General features: G+C 37.2%; 1 protein-coding gene across 3 annotated transcripts in view; it reads left to right on the forward strand.

Moving 5' to 3' along the window:
- Pnpla8 (patatin like phospholipase domain containing 8) overlaps nucleotides 1-21,189 on the forward strand; it is a 73,434-nt gene that overhangs the window by 41,352 nt on the left and 10,893 nt on the right. For all 3 annotated transcript variants that reach the window (XM_059279322.1, XM_059279321.1, XM_059279323.1), the window contains exons 5-8: nucleotides 3,788-3,882; nucleotides 6,446-6,617; nucleotides 10,975-11,032; nucleotides 15,944-16,138. In XM_059279322.1, coding sequence (XP_059135305.1) covers nucleotides 3,788-3,882; nucleotides 6,446-6,617; nucleotides 10,975-11,032; nucleotides 15,944-16,138 — 520 coding nt within the window. The remainder of the gene's footprint in view (nucleotides 1-3,787; nucleotides 3,883-6,445; nucleotides 6,618-10,974; nucleotides 11,033-15,943; nucleotides 16,139-21,189) is intronic.

Raw genomic sequence — 21,189 nt, forward strand, 5'->3', positions numbered from 1 at the left:
CCAGGAGGAAGAGTCCCGTCCTCAGAAACGGAAACCTCGACTCCTTCAAGGCATAGCTCCAGCCTAAAACTGACCTTGCTAAGTCAGTCCTGGAGAAGGACACAGAACGAAAGTTCTCTGTCTTTTTGTTGGGGCCTCTGAGGAAGTCTTGAGTTAGTCTGGCTCCACACAGTAGGGGATGGGAGAGTAGGGCAGAGGATGGGGTGGGGACAGGTATAATTAACACTAATGGTGTTTGAATTGGGGTTACCATAGAGGAAGGGCAGAGGAATAATGGTTCTCCCAGAATCTATAGGTTATCAAACTAAAAGCTTTAGATATGGGATACCTCCCTTCAAGTTGTTGGTCAGGGGTTTCCAGACATCCTCTCCAAACAGTACAGGCTAGTACCATCCCCCTTGGTCACCCTCCAGAACATGATGGTAAGACCATGCTAAAGATACCACATATTTTGGTCATCAGGCCAAGTCAAGTCTTTACTAATTTGGAGTTTGCTCCTACTGGTTAGATTTGATAGTGCCAGAAGGTGCTGTGTAGGCTGTTGGGGAGAAACCTGACAAAGAACCAGTGGCTAAGGTCATAGGCCCTGCAGGATAATCTACTAGTATTATACTAAATGGACATAGCATCAGACTGCCTTCTAAATACTTGTAATTCATAGATTAGTGCAGCTTTCAGCCCATAACAGAGAACTGCAGTGGACTGCAGTTGATATAGAGACCTACAATCAGTGAAGGTGACATCTCTATCACGCTTTCTTCCCCCAAGGCTCAGGGAACATCTTGAACAGAGGGCAGAAAGATTTTAAGAACCACATGTTGGAGAAGACTGCTCTGAAATAGTCTTCTGAATACTGTGTAGGGTTGAACACTGTGTCGGGTTGAACACTGTGTCAGGTTGAACACTGTAGGGTTGAACACTGTGTAGGGTTGAACACTGTAGGGTTGAACACTGTGTAGGGTTGAACACTGTGTAGGGTTGAACACTGTGTCGGGTTGAACACTGTGTAGGGTTGAACACTGTGTCGGGTTGAACACTGTGTCGGGTTGAACACTGTGTCGGGTTGAACACTGTGTAGGGTTGAACACTGTGTCGGGTTGAACACTGTGTCAGGTTGAACACTGTGTAGGGTTGAACACTGTGTAGGGTTGAACACTGTGTCGGGTTGAACACTGTGTCGGGTTGAACACTGTGTAGGGTTGAACACTGTGTAGGGTTGAACACTGTGTCGGGTTGAACACTGTGTCAGGTTGAACACTGTAGGGTTGAACACTGTGTAGGGTTGAACACTGTGTAGGGTTGAACACTGTGTCGGGTTGAACACTGTGTAGGGTTGAACACTGTGTAGGGTTGAACACTGTAGGGTTGAACACTGTGTCGGGTTGAACACTGTGTAGGGTTGAGTACTGTGTAGGTTTGTGTACTTTGTAGTGTTGAGTACTGTGTAGTGTTGAGGACTGTGTTGGGTTGAGGACTTTGTCAGGTTGAGTACTGTGTAGATATGAGTACTTTGTAGGGTTGTATACTGTGTAGGATTCATTATGGTGTAGGGTTGATTACTTTGTACGGTTGAGTACTGTGTGGGTTTGAGTACTGTGTAGGGTTCAGTACTGTGTAGGGTTGAATACTGTGTAGGATTGAATTCTGTGTATGCTGTGGGGTTGTTGCACTCATGAACTCACAGAAGCTTTAGTTGTTAATCCCAAATACTGCACAAAATCAAGCCAGTTAGCATTCCAATATGGGTGAAGGAACGACTCGTTAGTAAGATCTCTCCCCTAGCTGAGAGCTATCAGTAGTTGATGGCTGCCATAGAAGGGAGATACAATTGTCTTTGAAAGTATGGTGCCTCTCATACATTGTTCCTGTACTCCATTGGGTAGCCCTACATCCATTCATGTAAAGACAGCACTAATTGAACAAAGACAGACATAGACAGAGGTGGGAATATGAAATAGGAAGGGAGGTGTAGAGGAGAATTCCAGGAGGTGTTGTAGGAATGAGAGGGAGAATCAACAAACTACATTGTATACTTGCATGGAATTATAAAAAAGTAGAGAAAATAAAAAGCCTTTTGTCTAAGTATTTAATCTTAAAGAATTTTGTGAATCACACAGAGGACATTTTAGAAAATCTAGTACTGGGCTTAGATGAAGGTAGGTTTAGATTCAGTCTTCCACTGGAGGTTTCTAGAAATAATTCTGGTTGTTACACTGAAGGACTATCTTTGTAGTTCAGGCTGTTCTCCAACAAACCACAACCCTCTGGCTCGGCCTCCCAAGTGCTGGGATTATAAGCCTATGCCCACACACCTGGTCCGAAATCTATTTTTTTTTGTTAATTCTGAACTCATTTATAAATACTGCTTTTTGTTGGTTTCTTTTCTTTATTTAAATAAAGTCACCCCTTCCCCCATTTATATATGTATTTAGAAAATTTGAGAAGGAAAAACAAAAGACAATCCATAAATAAAAACTTCAGTATTATTTTAATATTTTGATTTATTTTCTTCAAGTCATTTTCTTGTGGATATATACATGCATGTTTAATTCCTTTGCAAAAGTTAATGGATGTCACAATGTTAAATCCACTTTATACAGCATCGTCTTTAATTCTTCATGTCTTACCTGAGTCATTATACAGCAGCTCTCTTATAAGCAGTTGTCTAACAGCTCCTGAAATTCGCCTAACTTATCACAGCTTAAAAAAGGGGAAAACAAAGAGTCAGGCTAGGTGTGGTAGTACAGCACTTTCAATCCCAGCACTGGAGAGGCAGAGGCAGGGGGATCTCTGATTTCAAGGTCACCCAAGACTATATAATGAGACTATGTCTCTAAATAAATAAATAAGCCAAAAGTCACCATTTTTGGTCTTCTGCTGTTATTTTTAGATGTTTTCCAATGACCTCTGTTAGCCTCATCAAGGTACAGTTTGTAATCTTTCCATTGTCATGTAGTACAGGCTTACCCCTCATCATGTATTGGGAATTGAACATGTCATCATTAGTTAGAATTGTTAGCATATGTGGTACTTCTGGAGTAAGCTAAAACCCCTGCTTCTTCATTTCACATTCTCTTGTGAAGATATTTACTACCTTTAGTAAAGATCCAGAAAGGAACAAAGTGTAAGTAGTATTAACTAATAGACTCTTAATGTAGAGGATGGTTCTAAGTTTATTGGTTTTTTTTTTTAATAAATAAAAGGTAGCTTGAAATTCTGACTAGTGAAAAATAACTAAAAATATATAGGATTATAGCTGACCAACTATATTAATAAAAGAAGAAAACAGTTTACAGTACCTCAGAACCATTGAGGATGATTTTTTCAAGTGTTTTACAGAATTGAGGTTTTTAAAAATCTAATATTGGTATATCTTTATATTACTTAAAAACAATACTACACATGTGTAAGTATGCTGCCATTGCACAGGCTTTATATTTGTATTTTGAAGTGATCCTAAAATTTGGTCAGATGATTATTTTTATTTTATTAGCATTTATTAATTGTACAGAATAATGGGATTCATTATGGTATGTTATATCTGTATATAATATACTTTGAACACCTTCAATTTCCTGTTATATGGTACCCTCTTTCTCTACCTCATTCATTAACTCTTGTTTTCTCTTCTTTTTCTTATTAGGTCAGATTATATTTATTTGTACTAGTTTGTATTATGTTTTCATGTTAGCATATAAACTGTAAAAGCAGTTTTACAGAATTGTTTTATTCTATAACTTGAGTTTCCCTTGAAACAAATTATCAATTTGTGTTTTCTTTTTCACAGAGGTGTGGTTGCTCTTCAGACTCTGCGGAAGTTGGTTGAACTTACTCAGAAGCCAATTCATCAGCTCTTTGATTACATCTGCGGTGTAAGCACAGGTAGTTATCGTGTGCATGGGTGTTTTCCACCCGTGGATTACAGCAAGAGCGTGAAGCACAGGCTTGAGATCATGGGCCTTCTCTGAAATGACGGCATTAATTTCACAACTTTAATGAGGAATAACCCTTTATGTCATGAACTTTTAAAACTGCTTATTGTTTAAACATGTAACCTTTTACGATCAAGCATTTAAGAATGACTTGTTTTTATTATATTTTCAACAAGTCACATTGACAAGGAATAATTCCTAATTCCTGCTCTTTGGTGTAGTCACTGTAAGGAGATGATGGCAGAAGGAGAAGGGGTAGGTAGTCAGACGATCCTTGAGCTAGTGTGAAATTAAAGGTGGTAAAAGCTTTGTTTGTTTGTAGGATGTCAATGAGTAACTTGATCGCTATATTATTTATATGGTGGTTTGAAATAGAACTTAAAAGTGACAAATGTGTCTTTGGTTTTGAAAAGCTACTTTTAAGTATTGTCAGTTGGTAGATGTATGAAATGGAGGTTTTATGTTTGTGTAGAAGAATTTTCCTTGAAGTAATTGCTAACTTACTTTACTCCTTGACTCAGTTTCTCACTTTAGTGTGCTCCTCACAAGGTTTATATCTATCAGTGCTTCATTCTTCTGAATTATGGTAACTGTAAAGATCACTGCAAACAACCGGAGATTTCCCTGCATGATTAGTGTTAAGAATGGCGCATTCCCAGAGTGCATGCTAATTGTTGCCCAGTTGCAAAGACTGAATGACAGAACTGCGGCAAGAATGACTCATGGGATGACACTCTGGAGTAAGGAAGCACAGGGTTTCAGGTGTTAGCAAGCGTGGAGAAGGATGGCTGGAAGGGAGAGAAGAACATTGCTCTGCAGAGGTCTCTTAGGATGTTACATTAAACATGGTTTTTTTCTTGTAGATTTCTTTTAATGTGTTAACATGTACTGTGACTTAAAACAAGAAAATAAAGTACATATCCGAAGGTAATTGATTTGACTGAAAGCTTCTCGAAGAGACATTTCCTCAGACTAGCATTGTCTGTGGGTTTGTTTGTTTTGAAGCATTCCCCCCATTTCTCTGAAATTTGGCATGGCCCTGGCAGTTAAACACCTGAAGGTGCCTACAAACTCACTCTTGCTTGGCTCTTGCTGGATGACTGCCGGAGTTGAGCCCTCAGCTCAGTGACGTCATGACGTAGCATTGTGTAACCAGTTTCTGTGTCTGTAGCATTTCTTTGCACACACTTTCTAACTTGTAAGTGCTTCATAATTTATCTTCTTTTTCCATTTTGTTTATTCCTGAATTGGTTTTATCTCTGATTTTTAAGAAGTAAACAAATACGTATTTAGTTTAAGGGTGGTGTCCTTATTAGCTTAATAAAATTAGTTCATTTTTAAAATATCTCCTAGTCTTTATAGTAATTCTTTTTAAAAAGAAAAGCACTTTCCTAGTACTAGGGAGACAGAGGCAGGAGGGATGTCTATGAGCTTGAGGCCAGCCTGGTCTACATAGCAAACTCCAGGACAGTCAGGACTATATAGAGAGACCCTATCTTTAAAAAAATTATTTCAAATTTTTTTTAACAAATTACTTGTTATGTTTATTAAGGATATTCTCCAAATTAAAGATATTTTTGTATAGTTTGGGCCATAACATTGTATTTTCAAGTTATCAGTTATCTAATCTTTTACTAGAATGATACCAATTAAAATCAAATGAATAAACTTTTCAGGGCTGGAAAGATGGCTTAGGGATTAAGAGAACACTGTCTAAATTCCTACAGGACCAGGATTCGATTCACAGCCATCTCTAACTCCAGTTCCAGGAGATCCAGTGCCCGTTTCTGAACTTCGTGGGCACCAGGTACACATGTAGTGTACTGACATAAGTGCATTCAGAACACTGATACATATCAAATACAAAAACTTTAAAACTAGAAAACATTTAGACTATATTGTTGTTTATTTCTTTATAGGTTAAGTAGTTAAGCAGATCTTTGCCTGTTTTACTCCTCATACCCCAACACTCCATGTTCCTCTTTGGTTCAGTTAGGCAAAGTAGAACCACTGGGTGGCAGTGTGTCCTACCAGTTACACCTGGTACATAAAATGGTCTATTTAAAAGACCATCCTAGAATATTTCGTCTCTTTCATCACATTGATTCTAGGACCTAACTCAGAGTTAGGAGCAGCTGCTTAGTGAGTTTATGAATTCTCAAATACACATTCTTTTTCTTGCCATTTCATCTCATATATGATCTAATCTAGTATAAAACAACATTTTGATATATTTTTAAATTACTGTTGTTGTCATCTTGAAGTCAGTGATACCTTTCAATGTCATCTTTTGGGATCTGGAAAGGCCTTTTACATCTATTAGTCAAGTATAAGGGACTTATAAATTATAGTTCTTATTTATACCCATTTCACAGATGGAAAACTTAGGACTCTGAGAAGTGATTTTAGAAAGCATCAGATCTAGAGTTTCAGCAACTTGGTGGCTCAGAGTCATGTGTGATTGTAAGAGCAGTTACATCACTACTGATAAAGACCAAGAATGTTTTTTCCAGGGGCTATATTAGCGTTCATGCTGGGATTGTTTCACATGCCGCTGGACGAATGTGAGGAACTCTATCGAAAGCTGGGCTCAGATGTGTTCTCACAGAACGTCATTGTCGGGACCGTCAAAATGAGTTGGAGCCATGCATTTTATGACAGTCACACGTGGGAAAAGATCCTTAAGTGAGTTTCAATTCTTTTGAAAATATTTTGGTTATATAGTTTATGCATACTAAAATTTGAAAACTATGGGAAATACAAAGAGTAACATTATTCCCACTAATTGGAAATAACCACTATTACTGTTTTGGTGAGCCATGTTCTAATCACAGATTCTTGAGTTTGTGTGTATAAGATCTGCATGTAGAAATTATAATTACCATTTTTTGGAATGTGTAAGAAAGTGTGTATTTTCATCTATATGCATGTTTATGTGGGGGGGCGGGGGGGTTCATGCACATGTGTATGTACATGCAAATGGAAGCCAGAGGTTGATGGTAGGTATCCTCCTTGGTCACTTCACTTTATCATTTATTTATCTATCATTGTGCGTATGATGTGTGGGCATGCATGTGCTATGGCACACACGTGGAGGCCAGAGGACTACTCTGTGGAGTCAGTTCTCTTCTTCCACCTTTTCATGGAGTCTAGGGATTGAAGTCAGGTGGCCAGGCTTGGGAAGCATGTGCCTTTACCCACGGAGCCATCTTCCCAGCCTACTTTATTTTTGGAGACAGGGTTTTTGACTAAACCTGGAGGTCATCAATTTGGCTAAACTGATAGGTCAGCAAGCCCCAGGGATCCACCTGTCTCTATCTTCCCATCACTAGAATTGTAGGTCCACCCCTGGCTTATGGGTTCTGGGACCTAAACTCAGGTCTTCATGCTTGAGGGCAGGCATTTTATAGGTGGAGTCCTCTCCTTAGCCCTTAATAAGCACCTTTTTTAAAACTATGAGGACATATTGTGCATAGATTGTATGTGTCTTCTGCTGTTTTTCTTTAATGACTTACAGTTTTTTCTTAAGTCATTACTCTGAAACAAACAGTAATATTCAAATTCCTTCCAGATGCAATAAAATCAAAACTAGAAATGCAAAGTAGAAATTTAAATCACCTTAAACGTATTATTGAAAGCTATGGAACTTGTAATATATTTAGTGTTTTCTTGATTAGATTTGTGTGTGGACTGTGGGTGAATGTTTGTGTGTGTGGTGTACATGTGTGGGTTCATGCATACAAATGTGTGCAAGTGCAGGTGGAGGTCAGAGGTCAATCTCCAGTGTCATTCCTCAGGCACCTTCCACCCTTTGCTTGAGACAGAATCCTCTCAATTGTTGGAGCTTGGCAAGTAGGTTAGGCAGGTTGGTCCTGAAGCTCCAGGGATCCACCTGTCTCCACCTCTCATCTCATCCCTGGAATTACAAGCAAATGCCCAGCTTTCTCATTTGAGTTCTGAGGATCTAAACTCAAGTCCTGATGCTTCACCCACTGAGACATCTCCTTAGCTCATTGTGTTTTTTCCATATATGTTGTATAGCTAAAGTTATTCTATACTTGTAAATTTGTATCCTTTCCCTTGTTTTCAGTTTTATTAATACTAGTAGCACCTTTGAAAGACTACACTGTATTTCAGAGTGTGGTAGTATCATATTTTCTTAACCATCTAGATATTTATGAACATTTACAAAATTTATATTTTTCTTTGTATGGTAGAAAACTAAATTTAAATTCTGCCAACATTTCAGAATGTATCAGTCTTGTTAAATTATAGGAAACATACTCATATCTCATTTGTTCAAATGCTGTTTTTTTTAAATAATGAAACATTAAAGAAAACAACAAAAATAACCTATAATCCCACTAAGAACAAAAAATTTTAAACATTCCTATTTAGAACTTATAGCCAAACGAGTGTGTGCTTGTGCTCATATGAGTGTGTATTCCTCCTCCCCACAATAGAGATGATCATGCATGTATCCTGCACTTCCACTTAGCATCTGTCACAAGTGATCTGTCATTAATATATTTTGAAAGCATTTTGAATAGTTGCTCACTATCCATTTTATGACTGTATTTTTTTTGGCTTAATGTATTTCTTTTTAGAAAAGGACACTTAAGGTGTCTTATTTTTGTAGTTCACAAATGGACGTGGACATCTTACATATCAACTTAAGTCTTCTGATAACTTTAAGGAAAATCCTAGACATAAAACTCTGTGTCAGAAATATTATACATGTTTTAAAAGTCTTGGAAAAAAAAAAAGAGCACATGAATTTGGGAGGGAAAAGTCATGGTAGGGAGAGGGAAGGCATTGGAGGGCAGGGAATGGGGGTAGATTTGATCAAAACACATGATCATAATGCATGAACGAATGAACTTCTCAAACAATAAGTCTTGAGATATATGTGTGTATATGGCTGAATTGTTCTTAAAAAATAGGCTCCTGGCTTATTCATCAGTCCCCATCAATTTTCTATTTTATGAAATATTTTAAAATACCAACTAATTTAAGTTGTAAAATATACGAGTTTGAGATTTTTTTTAGTGAACATGAACCTTCTTTATAATTTTTACTACATTCTTTTTGTGAATTTTATGGATATGATATTTTTCTCATTTTCCTATCAGGCAGTGCCCATTGTGAATTCATTAACCATATATTGAAAAAATGTGTTAATTGTTTACATTTATTTATTGTGTATATCTGTGTTTGGGTTTTCATGCCACACTTTTCTCTACCTGTGGGTTCCTGCAGTTGAACTTAGATCATGATGCTTGACAACAAGCATGCTTATCTCCTGAACCATCTAATGGGTCCAGAATACTTTTTTTTTCTTTTAAGAACATACTTTATTTATTCCTATTTTCTTTTTAATGGTGTGGTGTGTTTTTTTGTTGTTGTTGTTGTTGTTTGGTTGGGTTTTTTTTGCAGGAGAGGACTGTGTCTAAGTTTACTTTCTATTGCTGTGATAAAGCACCATTAACAAAAGCATCTTGGGAAGGAAAGGGTTAATTTGACTTACCCATCCCAGTCACATGAAAGTCAGGACAGGAACTCCAGGCTGGAACTGAAGCAGAGGCCATTGTGGAATGCTGCTTACTGGCTTGCTTGCTCACTCAGCCTGCTTTTTTGTACAATCCCAGACCACCTGCTCAGAGTGGTCTGGGCCCTCCCACAGCTATCATTAACCAATAAAATGCCCCACAGACTTACCTACAGGCTAATCTGATAGAGGCATCTTTTTAAATTAAAGTTCCTCCTTCCCAAATGATCCTAGCTTGTATCAAGTTAGTATTAATCACATATGTATAAGCAGGTACCCTTTTGTGCACATACAGAGACCAGAAGACATTGGCTACCCTCCCTCTGTGATCTAGTGTCTTATTATATTACTCTCCACCTTATTTTTTGAAACAGGGCACCTCACTGAACCTAAAGGTTGCCATTTTGGCTAGACTGGTTGGCCAGTGAGCTCCTGGGACCCACCTGTCTCTGTCCCCGATGCAGGACGACAGGCATATGTGACCATGTCTCACTTTTATGTAGATGTGCAGGAATTGAGCTCATATCCTCTTGATTTCACAGCAGGTGCCCTGCCCTTTCTCACTGAGATGTTTCCCCAGCCTCAAGAAATATTTTTAGTGAGTGATATTTTTTAATATAGTGGATTTACAAATGTTCATTTATCCATGTTTTTCTTAATGATTTTTAACTTTGTTTTGATGCCCATGAAATTACTTTCTATCCAGAAATCAAGTAAATAATTGTTATTTTTAGTCTAGTGGTAAGCTTTTAAGTAAATTGTCTATCTGAAAATGATCTTGATGTGTATTGAAGTGGTAGTCAAGCTTTGTTTTTTACTTATTTCAACCATCCAAGTTTATTTTTTTGTTTCCTTTTTTATTTATTAAAATACCACATTACATGACAGTCTATGTTCAAATTTTTTCCTGTTATTTTTTTTGTTCAACATCTATAGAATTTTAATTTTTAATGAAATAAATCATTTCCCCTCTTTCTCAGAAATGCATTAACTCTTCTTACTCAATCTTCAAAATGAGTCTTAAGCTCCTTTTACCACACTAAAAAGATTCCATGGGAAATTATGTTGGAATTATCAGTTATAGCATGGCATGTATTTACATCCTTCAACTTATGAAGTCACCCTACCCATTATTGCAGGTTAAATGTTATTTCCTGGTCTTCTGATACTTCTAGGAAGGAATAATTCATATCATTTCTCATGAAGTCATAATACTATTTAAGATGTTTCAGTAAATGTTAAAAATTATAAAGCCAACTGATGTACCATCAAATGCTCTTTTATTTTGTAACTCCTGAGCATGTCTTCATAAATTCGCATAATATGTCATTGCTGTGTGGTATGTATAAATTGCATTTAAGCCTCTTGGAGGTTTAAAGTTCTTTTTTGTCTATTGTAGCACTATAAGAAAGCTACAGGTAAGTGTATAATCCTTGATTGTAAAGAGATAAAATAGTTTTGATATAACTCACATATTCTTGTTTATTAATAAAGGGATAGAATGGGATCTGCACTAATGATTGAAACAGCGAGAGACCCAAAATGTCCTAAGGTGAGTCTGAGATCTCTTAGGTAGACTGTACAGAAAATATGTATTGTGAGTAGTCACAACAAGGAAAAGCATTCTGGGGAACTTCCTTTAATAGATGTTCTTGATTCCTTATCTGTAGGTCATTCTATTAAAATACAGGATATAATCATTAGATTGTATCTGTATGTAGTAAAAGTATAATAAAGGTTTACAAATATGAATTGTGACTGAAAATACAGAATATTTTATCATAATTGATTTAACAAAATCTAATGATTTAAGGAAAATTATTTTCTACCTTAGGTTTTTGGGTTTTTTTAAAGATTTATTTATTTATTATGTATACAGTGTTTTGTCTGCATATACACCTGCAGGTCAGAAGAGGGCACCAGATCTCATTATGGATGGTTGTGAGCCACCATGTGGTTGCTGGGAATTGAACTCATGACCTCTGGAAGAACAGCCAGTGCTCTTAACCTCTGAGCCATCTCTCCAGCCCTACCTTAGGTTTTTAAAGAGAAGATGTATATAATATATAAAATCAATAGGACTATATTAACATACAAATGGAATTCCAGTTTTTAAAAATTGAGTCATTTAGGTATGTTTCTATGTAGCTTTTCATTTATTGATTTGTTTGGAACCCCACAATCTGAAATTGCTTTAGCTTGCTTTTAACAGTAGTTGTTTGATTGAGGATTATAATTGATGTGCCTAGGAATCCCATATGGCTTGTATTTATTTATTCTTGAGCAGCAAGCTGTAAGGATGCAAAATCAAGACACCACTTTTTCTCTTGTTCTTTTAATGTCATCCCTTTCATACCTTCATTTTGTGAATGATGTGTGCCTTTGTGGCGACACTGAATTTGTGCAGGATAATGCTGTGGCTTTACTAAAATCATAATGCTTTCAAAGCACATAGAAACAAAGACTATTTGTAAATATACTGCATTAATCTTTAGTGGGTTTTACTGATGATAATATTGTATTAGTTATTACTTTAGAATAATAAAGTAAGCTAGACAGTTAAGTAGAATGATATGGCTCGAATTTTTTACTTAATGTGACTATTTAGTAAATAATCTCACAAATGAAGTAGTTTCCTGAAATGGATGCTGTGGAACACACTAGCTGTTCTCTGAAAGCATACATTTCAAGGGATGTAAGGAAGGCTACTTTGTGAGACCTCATTGTGAAGGCTAATAAGTAGGAGCATTCCTGGCAAAAGGACAAAGAGAATGGTCTATGCAGGGCTCAAAGAGAATTCCAGGAACTGCAAGCCTTCCTGAAGACTAGGGCCCAAGGATCTGAGGGCAGCATGTGGGATGAGACTGGAACAGTAGGCAGATGAGATCACACACTGGCCTTGAAAGCCATGACAAAGAGATGACTCCATTCTTTGGGAGAGGACCCTAGGATGTTTTTTATTTGAATATTTGCTTCCAAATTGTGGAAATTGTCAACTTTCGGTGAAGGAATAGATGTGAACATGAGGAAACTTGAGCCCTATCCAAAGGTTCTTTGTTGTAATAAATAGAGCAGTTACCCATAGGATTTTTAGTCCTCTTTTCTCTGTACCTAAGTTATAGAAAGACCCTCTGAATTTTAGTAGCTGGCCAGCTGGTACCCATAGATGCCAAGAGTCATGAATTACTTACAGAAATTGAGGATAGGGCCTTTCTTTATTAAATGAGAAAGCAAACAGGCTTCTGGCAGGGCTTGGCACAGGATAGAAAAACTTTGGCCTGTAATTTGAAAGCTTTGAGAATTTGTGCAGAGCTATGCTCTGGCTTTACTAAAATGACAGTTTTTCTTTTTCTCCATTTTCTTTCCTTGAAAGATTCTTTTCTCCTGCAATATATCCTGATTACAATTTTCCCTCCCTCTACTCCTCACAGTTCCTCCATACCTCCCCTCCCTTCTGGATCTACTCCCTTTCTGTCTCTCATTAGAGAGTTAACAACCAAATATAACAAAATAAAATATAATAAGGAGCCGGGCGGTGGTGGTGCACACCTTTAATCTCAGTACTCGGGAGGCAGAGCCAGGCAAATCTTTGTAAGTTCAAGTCCAGCCTGGTCTACAAAGTGAGATCCAGGACAGACTCCAAAGCTACACAGAGAAACCCTCTTTCTTTCTCTCTCTCTCTCTATATAGATAGATAGATAGATAGATAGATAGATAGATAGATAGATAGATAGATAGATAGGCAAATTCCATTACATCAAGGCTGAATAAGCCATCCCAACAGAAGGAAAAGAGCCCCAAGAGCAGGCACAAGAATCAGAGACCCACTCATTCAAGTACTCAGTAGTCCCATAAAAAATACTAAATTGAACACTATAATATCTACAGAGGATCTGGTACAGACCATGTAGGCCTTGCTGTGACTTTATATGAGCTTTGCTAAATTGACTCAAAGAGCCTTATTCTCCTAGTTTCCTCCATCCCCCTCTGGCTCTTATACTCTTTCTCCTCTGTTTACCACTCTAGTTGGTGGTGGGACCTGGGAGAATGAACCTTGGAAATGAGGCAGACTAAAGTCTCATGCAATAGCCAACTTTATTCAGAGCATCAGACAGCTTATAACCTGAGGTTTAAGAAAGGTCTCCTGAATAAAGTTCTCATGAGTTCAAGCTGTATATAATTACAAGGACAAGCTGCACGTGGCAAAAATACGTTTTTCCATAGAGACATATAAACAAATAATAACCAATTGTAATGAATAATCCCAAGTAAACTCACTCCTATCCACTACACTGGGAGGGGCACATAAGCACATCCAAGAACAACCCATGTTATGGAGGAACAGAGATTGCAAGACTCTTGTCTTGTTTACTTGGAGTTTTCTCACAAGGTCTCAGAAATCACCTCACTCAGCTTCATTCATGGACCATGTTTCAATGCCTCCTCTTCTGAGGGATTCCTGAGCTCTGAGATTTGATGGAGACATCCCATTTAGAGATATGATTTCTAAGGACTCTCACTCTGTCTAATGTCTGGCAAGGGTTGCATCTTTTCCTGTCTGCTTCAGGAGGAAGCTTCTCTGATAATGACTGAATAAGGCATTGATCTGTGAGTATAGCAAAATATGATTAGGTGTCATTTTTTGATACTTTTTTCTTTAAGACCAGTAGTCTTTGGTTTTACTCTAGGTCTGTGGACTATCTAGTCTCTGGTACTTGATCAACCAAGCAGTGAAGGATGTGGATTCTGTCTCGTGGAGTGAGCTTTAAGTCAAATCAGACATTGGTTGGCTACTCCTAAAAGTTCTGGGACACCATTGCCCTAGCATATCTTGCAGGCAAGACAGATTGTAATTCAAATGTTATAGGCTCGGTTAGTGTTTACCTTTCTTTTTTGATAGCCTGCAGAGTACCTTCCCACACCAAAGACACCATAACATAGGCGTCAAGGCTCCACGTAGGCATCAATTCAGCTACTCCATGTTCAATGAGTTGTGTGGGTGTTGTCCTTGGCAAAGTCCGCTGCTGTCAGTTTGGGGAGAGCAACCCATTGTCTTAGCAACAACCTGGATTGCTTGGGGATTTCCATGGGACCCCTTTGGCCAACAATTCAACTGAATGCAACCCAGTCCCAGTACTGGAGTCCTCATTTGGTGATTTGAGAAGGCCAGTTGGGACATCATATTCCCCATTATTAGGAGACCTCATTAGGATCGCCTTCATATATTTTAGGAAGTTTCCATTCCTCTAAGTTTCCATGTCATCCCTTAAATGTCCCTCAATTCCATCTTTTTTCCCCACATTCCTTCCCCTAACCCTTTCTCCCCTCCCTCTCCTTACTTGATTTCCCCATTCCCATCCTCACCTGCCCCCACCATACCCATAAAATCTATCCCCCTCCCAGGGAGATCCATGTGTCTCCTCAGTCCTTTCCTCTATAACTAACCTCTCTGGGTCTATGGATTGTAGGGTGATTATCATTAACTTAATGGCTAATATCCACTTATAAGTGAATACATGCCATATTTATCTTTCTGGGTCTGGGTTAACTCATTTGGTGTGTTTTCTTCTAGTTCCATCCATTTGCCTGCACATTTCCTGGTGTCATTTTTTAAACAGCTGAGTAATACTCCATTGTGTAAATGTACCATATTTTCTTTATCCAGTCTCCTTTTGAGGGACATCTAGGTTGTTTCTAGTTTCTGGCTGTTAGGAATAGAGTAGCAATGAACATGGCTGAGCCAGTGTCCTTGTGGTAGGATGGAGCATCTTTTGGGTATATGCCCAAGAGTGGTGTAACTGGGTCTTAAGGTAGATCGATTTCCAACTTTCTGAGGAGCCAACATACTGATTTCCATACTGACTGTGATGGAATTTCAATGTATTTTTGTGAAATTGAAATATTTTCAAAACACACAAAAACAGAGTAATTTGTAAATGACATTGAAATACTACATTTGTTGATCTCTAAGTATTTGCTAATTGTTGACACTATTGCATTAGTTATTACTTTAGAAATGTGTACCATACTAAGTTCTTTTAAGTAAAGTCATACACTCAAATGCATCTTTTGTTATTGTTCTCATCTAATATATCTCAAAATTGTATCATAGCTTATATCTTTCCTTTTTACCTTTGTTTCTCTCATAACAAATGTGTAGTTTCTTTGAGTATTTTGTGTTACACACTGATCTTGTTGGTCTTGTGGATGTATATAACTAATAGTATTCAGCTGGCCATGGCAGTTCAGACGTGTAATTGCAGCACTCAAGAAGTTGAGGCAGGAAAATTGCCACAAATTCAAGGCTAGCCTAAGTTTCATGGTAAGTTTTGGACCAAGCAAGGCTGCAGAATGAGGTTCCCTGCCTTTAAAAAAATTAATGAATAATGTAAATAGTATTTAGTTTTTAGAGATTCTAGACACTGTGGTTAATAGTCATATTGTTTACTTTTTAACTCTCTAGGTAGCTGCTGTAAGTACCGTAGTAAACAGAGGACAAACACCCAAAGCCTTTGTGTTCAGAAACTATGGTCATTTTCCTGGCGTCAACTCTCACTATTTAGGAGGCTGTCAGTATAAAATGTGGCAAGCCATTAGAGCCTCCTCAGCTGCTCCAGGCTACTTTGCAGAGTATGCGCTGGGCAATGATCTTCATCAAGTAAGTTGATATGTGGCTGTCTTTAAAACTTGTAAGTACTTGTGTCTGCACTAGAGCAGGGAGGGGGTGTGTGGGAGGGTTTCAAGGGAGGAAAGAGAAAGAGGAATATTGTAGTCTCAAAAACCAAAATTTTTAAGTCACCATTTATTAAATACCACTGAACTTCACAAGGATCAACAAAGAGAATTCCTTCGTGTTTTCACATATGTCAAAAGATGTGTAATTCAAGACACTTTTATTGGTTTTGTTTTTGTTTTTGTTTTTTTTTGGTTTTTTGTTTTTGTTTTTTTGAGACAGGGTTTCTCTGTGTAGCTTTGCGCCTCTCCTGGAACTCACTTGGTAGCCCAGGCTGGCCTCGAACTCACAGAGATTCACCTGGCTCTGCCTCCCGAGTGCTGGGATTAAAGGCATGCACCACCGCCGCCCGGCTTGTTTTGTTTTTTAATAAGCCTTCTAATTTGAGAATTTGGAAACTTGAAAGTTAGGAAAACTTTTTCTATTCTATATTATGTGGTTGATAAACACAGTACCTGTGTTGATGGAAAATGAGATTGTGTGCATAAACTGTATGCCAACATGATGAAAACTGACAGATTTCCTGCAGGTGCAGGTCATCTATGTGACAGTTTTGGAGAGAGAACTCTGAAGGCAAGGAGATTGTCACATAGTAGTAAGCACTCACCAAGCTAGTTCTGAGCTAGACAGTGCTTCACATGTAATGTCTCATTTATTACTTGTTGCTACATAGGAGACTGAGCTGTTTCCATTTTACAAATAAGAAATTAGAGTCTTCAGAATTGTTATGAGATAGACCAGAGACAAAGCCACAAGTTACAGGATGCTATCTTTAATTATACGGTTTCAAGTTTATGGTTGAATTATCAGGAAAGTTGAATATTGCTGATAATTCTTTATCTCTATAGGTTCATTTACTTATTCCTATGTCCAGTTTTTCACACTGTATAAAAATCTGAATTCATAGCTTATACTAAATAGTAAAATTAAAGCAGATTAAAGCTTTTGAGCTAACACTTCCAGCATATGTATTTTTATAAAGGCTAAATTTTCTTGTGGCTTCTCACTTAAAATCAGTCTTAGTTGAAGGAATCATGAATTCTGACTTTCCTCTCTAATCTTTGAAATATATGCATACTGTATATGATAATCAGTTGTAAGAAAAAAGTCTAATATTACTGGCAAGAACCTCCAGATAGCATTCAAAGCCCATGCATAGATCTTCTGTATGTCTGTTGGCTATATAAACATGAAAACTTCCTTATAGAATATTATAGTTTACATCTATCAGGGTTACAAAATTTAAACTATTTTTCTCGGTTTTATTTTACATTTTGATAAAATAACATTATAAAATGTTGGTCAATTATCCTACATTCTTTTAGTTTTTAGAAGTAATATAATCTTTGTAGTTAAAGCACAGTTCTTTTATCTTTCTAATCTTTCCAAACTATTTATTTTGAATTATAAAAAGCACTTCCCCTTCTGTTTTTTTTTTTTTTTCTTCTACTCCGTCAGGGCTAGTCTTGAGGGTATTTTTGTTTCTGATATTAATTCAAGATTTATTTACCAGATACAATTTTTATCTTAATATGTGTTTTTCTGTCCATATCAATAACTTCCTCCTTTCTTATATTATTCTTAACTGTATTTAAATAAAAATAATTTAATATTTTAAAATATTATAATGTTTATAAATTGTAACTTTTAATATAATCATATTTCAGGCTGCCAATAAAAAGTCACATATACACAGAAATGTTCTCATTATCATCTCTTCCTCCCTCACCCCCATCTTACTATGAAGCCAGGACTTAGAACTCACTGGTCATTCCAGGCTGGCCCTGATATCACATTCCTCCCACCTCAGCTTTTATTTTTATGTAAGGGGAAGCAGGTTTAATGTTCCACTAACTAAAGTGCTTTAGTCATTTCTTTTCTATTTTACATAGACTAGTAATATTTCTTTTTATATTTGACCATTTTTATACTGATGACTATATTCTCTCAATTTATTTTGAGCTACTGATAAAATAACTAACCAGTGGACTCCAGAAACAATGACACATTTACTTAGGAAGAATATTCAAATGGAATCTAATATAAGACCCTACTTAAGTAAACATTTCATTTTAGTTTCCTTTTGCAAATCTTGAGGAAGAAATAGGATAGTTATCTCCTCAAAAGATAAAAATATTTTATTCTAATATATGAATGATCTTGACTGCCTAAACAAAAGAAAACTTGGAAGTAAGTAACGTTAGTCTCTGTCTCTTTCTTAACCTTTAGAAGCTGCCAAAGATAACGTTAAAATATGGTACTTCTATAAATTTCTCATAATAAAGTCTTTAAATTTATATTGTTATTTATAATCGTATTTAAAAATAGCCATTAACTGTCATGTCTACAGGTATCTCATTTTGGTTCCTTCATATCCTTTTGGAGGCAGGTAGAATATAAATTATGGAGTGGGATGTGGTGTTGCCAGCCTTCAATCTCAGTATTTGGAAAGCAAAGGCAGGTGGATATCTGTTAGTTCAATACCAGCCTGCTATACATAGCAAGTTCCAGGACAGCCAGAGCTGCACAGTAAGACCCTGGGGTGGTGGTGATGGAGGGTGTGAGGGAAGAGAGGGGAGGATGGGAGTTGAGAAAGAGGGGAGAGGGAAGAGAGAGAGAACAAATATAAATTATGGATTAGTATTCTATTTGGACAGTTGCTAGAAATATTGCTGTGCTTATGAGCATTAAATAGATGACTAAAATTTAATTGCCTTTGACTCCAAAAAGAATAATTATGGCACTTACAATTTGTATTACTTTCTCTGGAAAACTGCTTTAGTTTTATGTCAACACAGGCTACAGTCATTTATGAAGAAGACATCTTAATAAAGAAAATGCCCCCATTGGAGTGGTCTGTAGGAAAGTCTATAGGGCATTTTCTTGATGATTCATCAGTTATCATCTTATAGAATATTATTTTAAGGTGTGTTACTTTTGTTTATATTGCATTTGTTTAACTCCGAGAAGCTGTGTTACTGTGCCTGTCTAAAACACCTGATGGTCTATTATGGAACTGAATGGCCAATAGCAAGGCAGGAGAAGAGGTGGGGCTGGCAGGCAGAGAAAATACATAGAAGGAGAAATCTGGCTGGAGGAGAAAAAGGAAGTAGCCAGAGAAGGATGAGGACTCCAGGGGCCAGCCACCCAGCTACACATAAAGCCACAGAGTAAGAGTAAGATTTACAGAAGTAAGAGAATGGGAAAAGCCCAGAGGCAAAAAAGGTAGATAGGATAAGTTAAGAAAAGCTGGCTAGAAACTAAGCCAAGCTAAGGCCAGGTATTCGTAATTAAGAATAAGCCTCCATGTGGGATTTATTTGGAAGCTGGGTGGCAGGCTACCAAAAAAGAGCAAAAACAAACAACACTATCAGGCTGGGAAGAGTAAACCATTCCCTCCCCAAGTTACTTTTGGTAATGGTGTTTTATCACAGCAGTAGAAACCCTAAGACAAAATTAAAACAGGCAGTATTCTGCCGGGCGGTGGTGGGGCACGCCTTTAATCCCAGCACTCGGGAGGCAGAGCCAGGCGGATCTCTGTGAGTTCGAGGCCAGCCTGGGCTACCAAGTGAGTTCCAGGAAAGGCACAAAGCTACACAGAGAAACCCTGTCTCGAAAAAACAAAAAAAAACAAAACAAAAAAAAACAAAAAAAAAAAGGCAGTATTCTTTCTGACTAGCTTAAGTCACTTTTTTGTCAGAAAGTAACATGGTATTTACCTTTTTTTCATAGTATTTATTTTGAAATAGTACTTTTCACACAAAATTACTCTATCTCATCTTTTTTCAGCCCTACTTACAAAATTAAATTGTTAACTTCCCATCTTTGGTAAAAAAAAAAAAAAAAATCTTGATACATCATTATATTAGTCAGGGTTCTCTAGAGTAAAAGAACTTATAGAATGAATTGATCGATAGATAGATAGATAGATAGATAGATAGATAGATAGATAGATAGATAGATAGGGGAAGAAAGAAAGAAGGGAGATTTATTGGACTAACGTACAGACTGTGGTTCAGCTAATCCAACAATGGCTACCTATTAGTAGAAGGTCCAAGAATTCAGTAGACTATGCTCAGTCTATGAGGCTGAATGTCTCAGCTCATCTTCAGTATACATCAGAATCCCAAAGAAGTAATCTGTAATGCCAGTGAAGGAATGGACTTGGTAGCAGGCAAAGAGCAAAAACTTTCTTCTACCATGTCCTTATATAGGCTTTCAGCAGGCAGCATGGCCTAGATTAGAGACTGGTCTTTCCACCTCAAAAGATTTTGATTAAAGGTGTTTCTCCCTAACTCAAAGATCCAGATTAGAAGTGGATCTTCCCACTTCAAATGAAGCAAAAATTCCCTCATAAGTCTGCCCCATTTTGGGGTTTTAGTTAATTCCAGATGTATGTAGTCAGATTGACAACCAAGAATAGCCATAATAATCATCTTAAACTAATTTGGGGGTTGCGGTTGCTGAACCTTATGCTTGCTAAATGCCTGTTGTAGCACCCCAGCTTCTGCATTTTGATGACACATTCTAGTATATTACTCCTCTTGGGCTAGGAAGACTATGTATGTTTTTAGCAGTAGCTGGCATACGGTTTGAGCTTCATGGATCCTGCTAAAAGGCATAGCTGAATGCAGCCAAATAACTCAGACTAGAAGATAAGTATCTATAGACTGAGGTGATAAAGTCACTAGTAAGGTAGAGAGTTAAGTAGTATAGATGTGATTTATTCTTTACGAAGAAGTTTTCATCTGAGTTGTTGTCTATAGAATGAGTAGTTGATTAGGTAAAGAAAATGGGGAATAACACAGTTTGGCTAAAAATGTTTTTGGAAACATTACAAATAAAAATTTCAAGACAATGTAAAAGTAACTAGTGCCACTGAATGTGTTATACCCTTAAAATAAGTTATACCCTTTAAATTTTGCTTATCTTTAATTTATTACATTGCCAGCACCCATGTCAGGAGGTTCACAGCC

This window comes from Peromyscus eremicus, chromosome 14 (genome assembly GCF_949786415.1).
Source record: "Peromyscus eremicus chromosome 14, PerEre_H2_v1, whole genome shotgun sequence".
NCBI lineage: Eukaryota > Metazoa > Chordata > Mammalia > Rodentia > Cricetidae > Peromyscus > Peromyscus eremicus.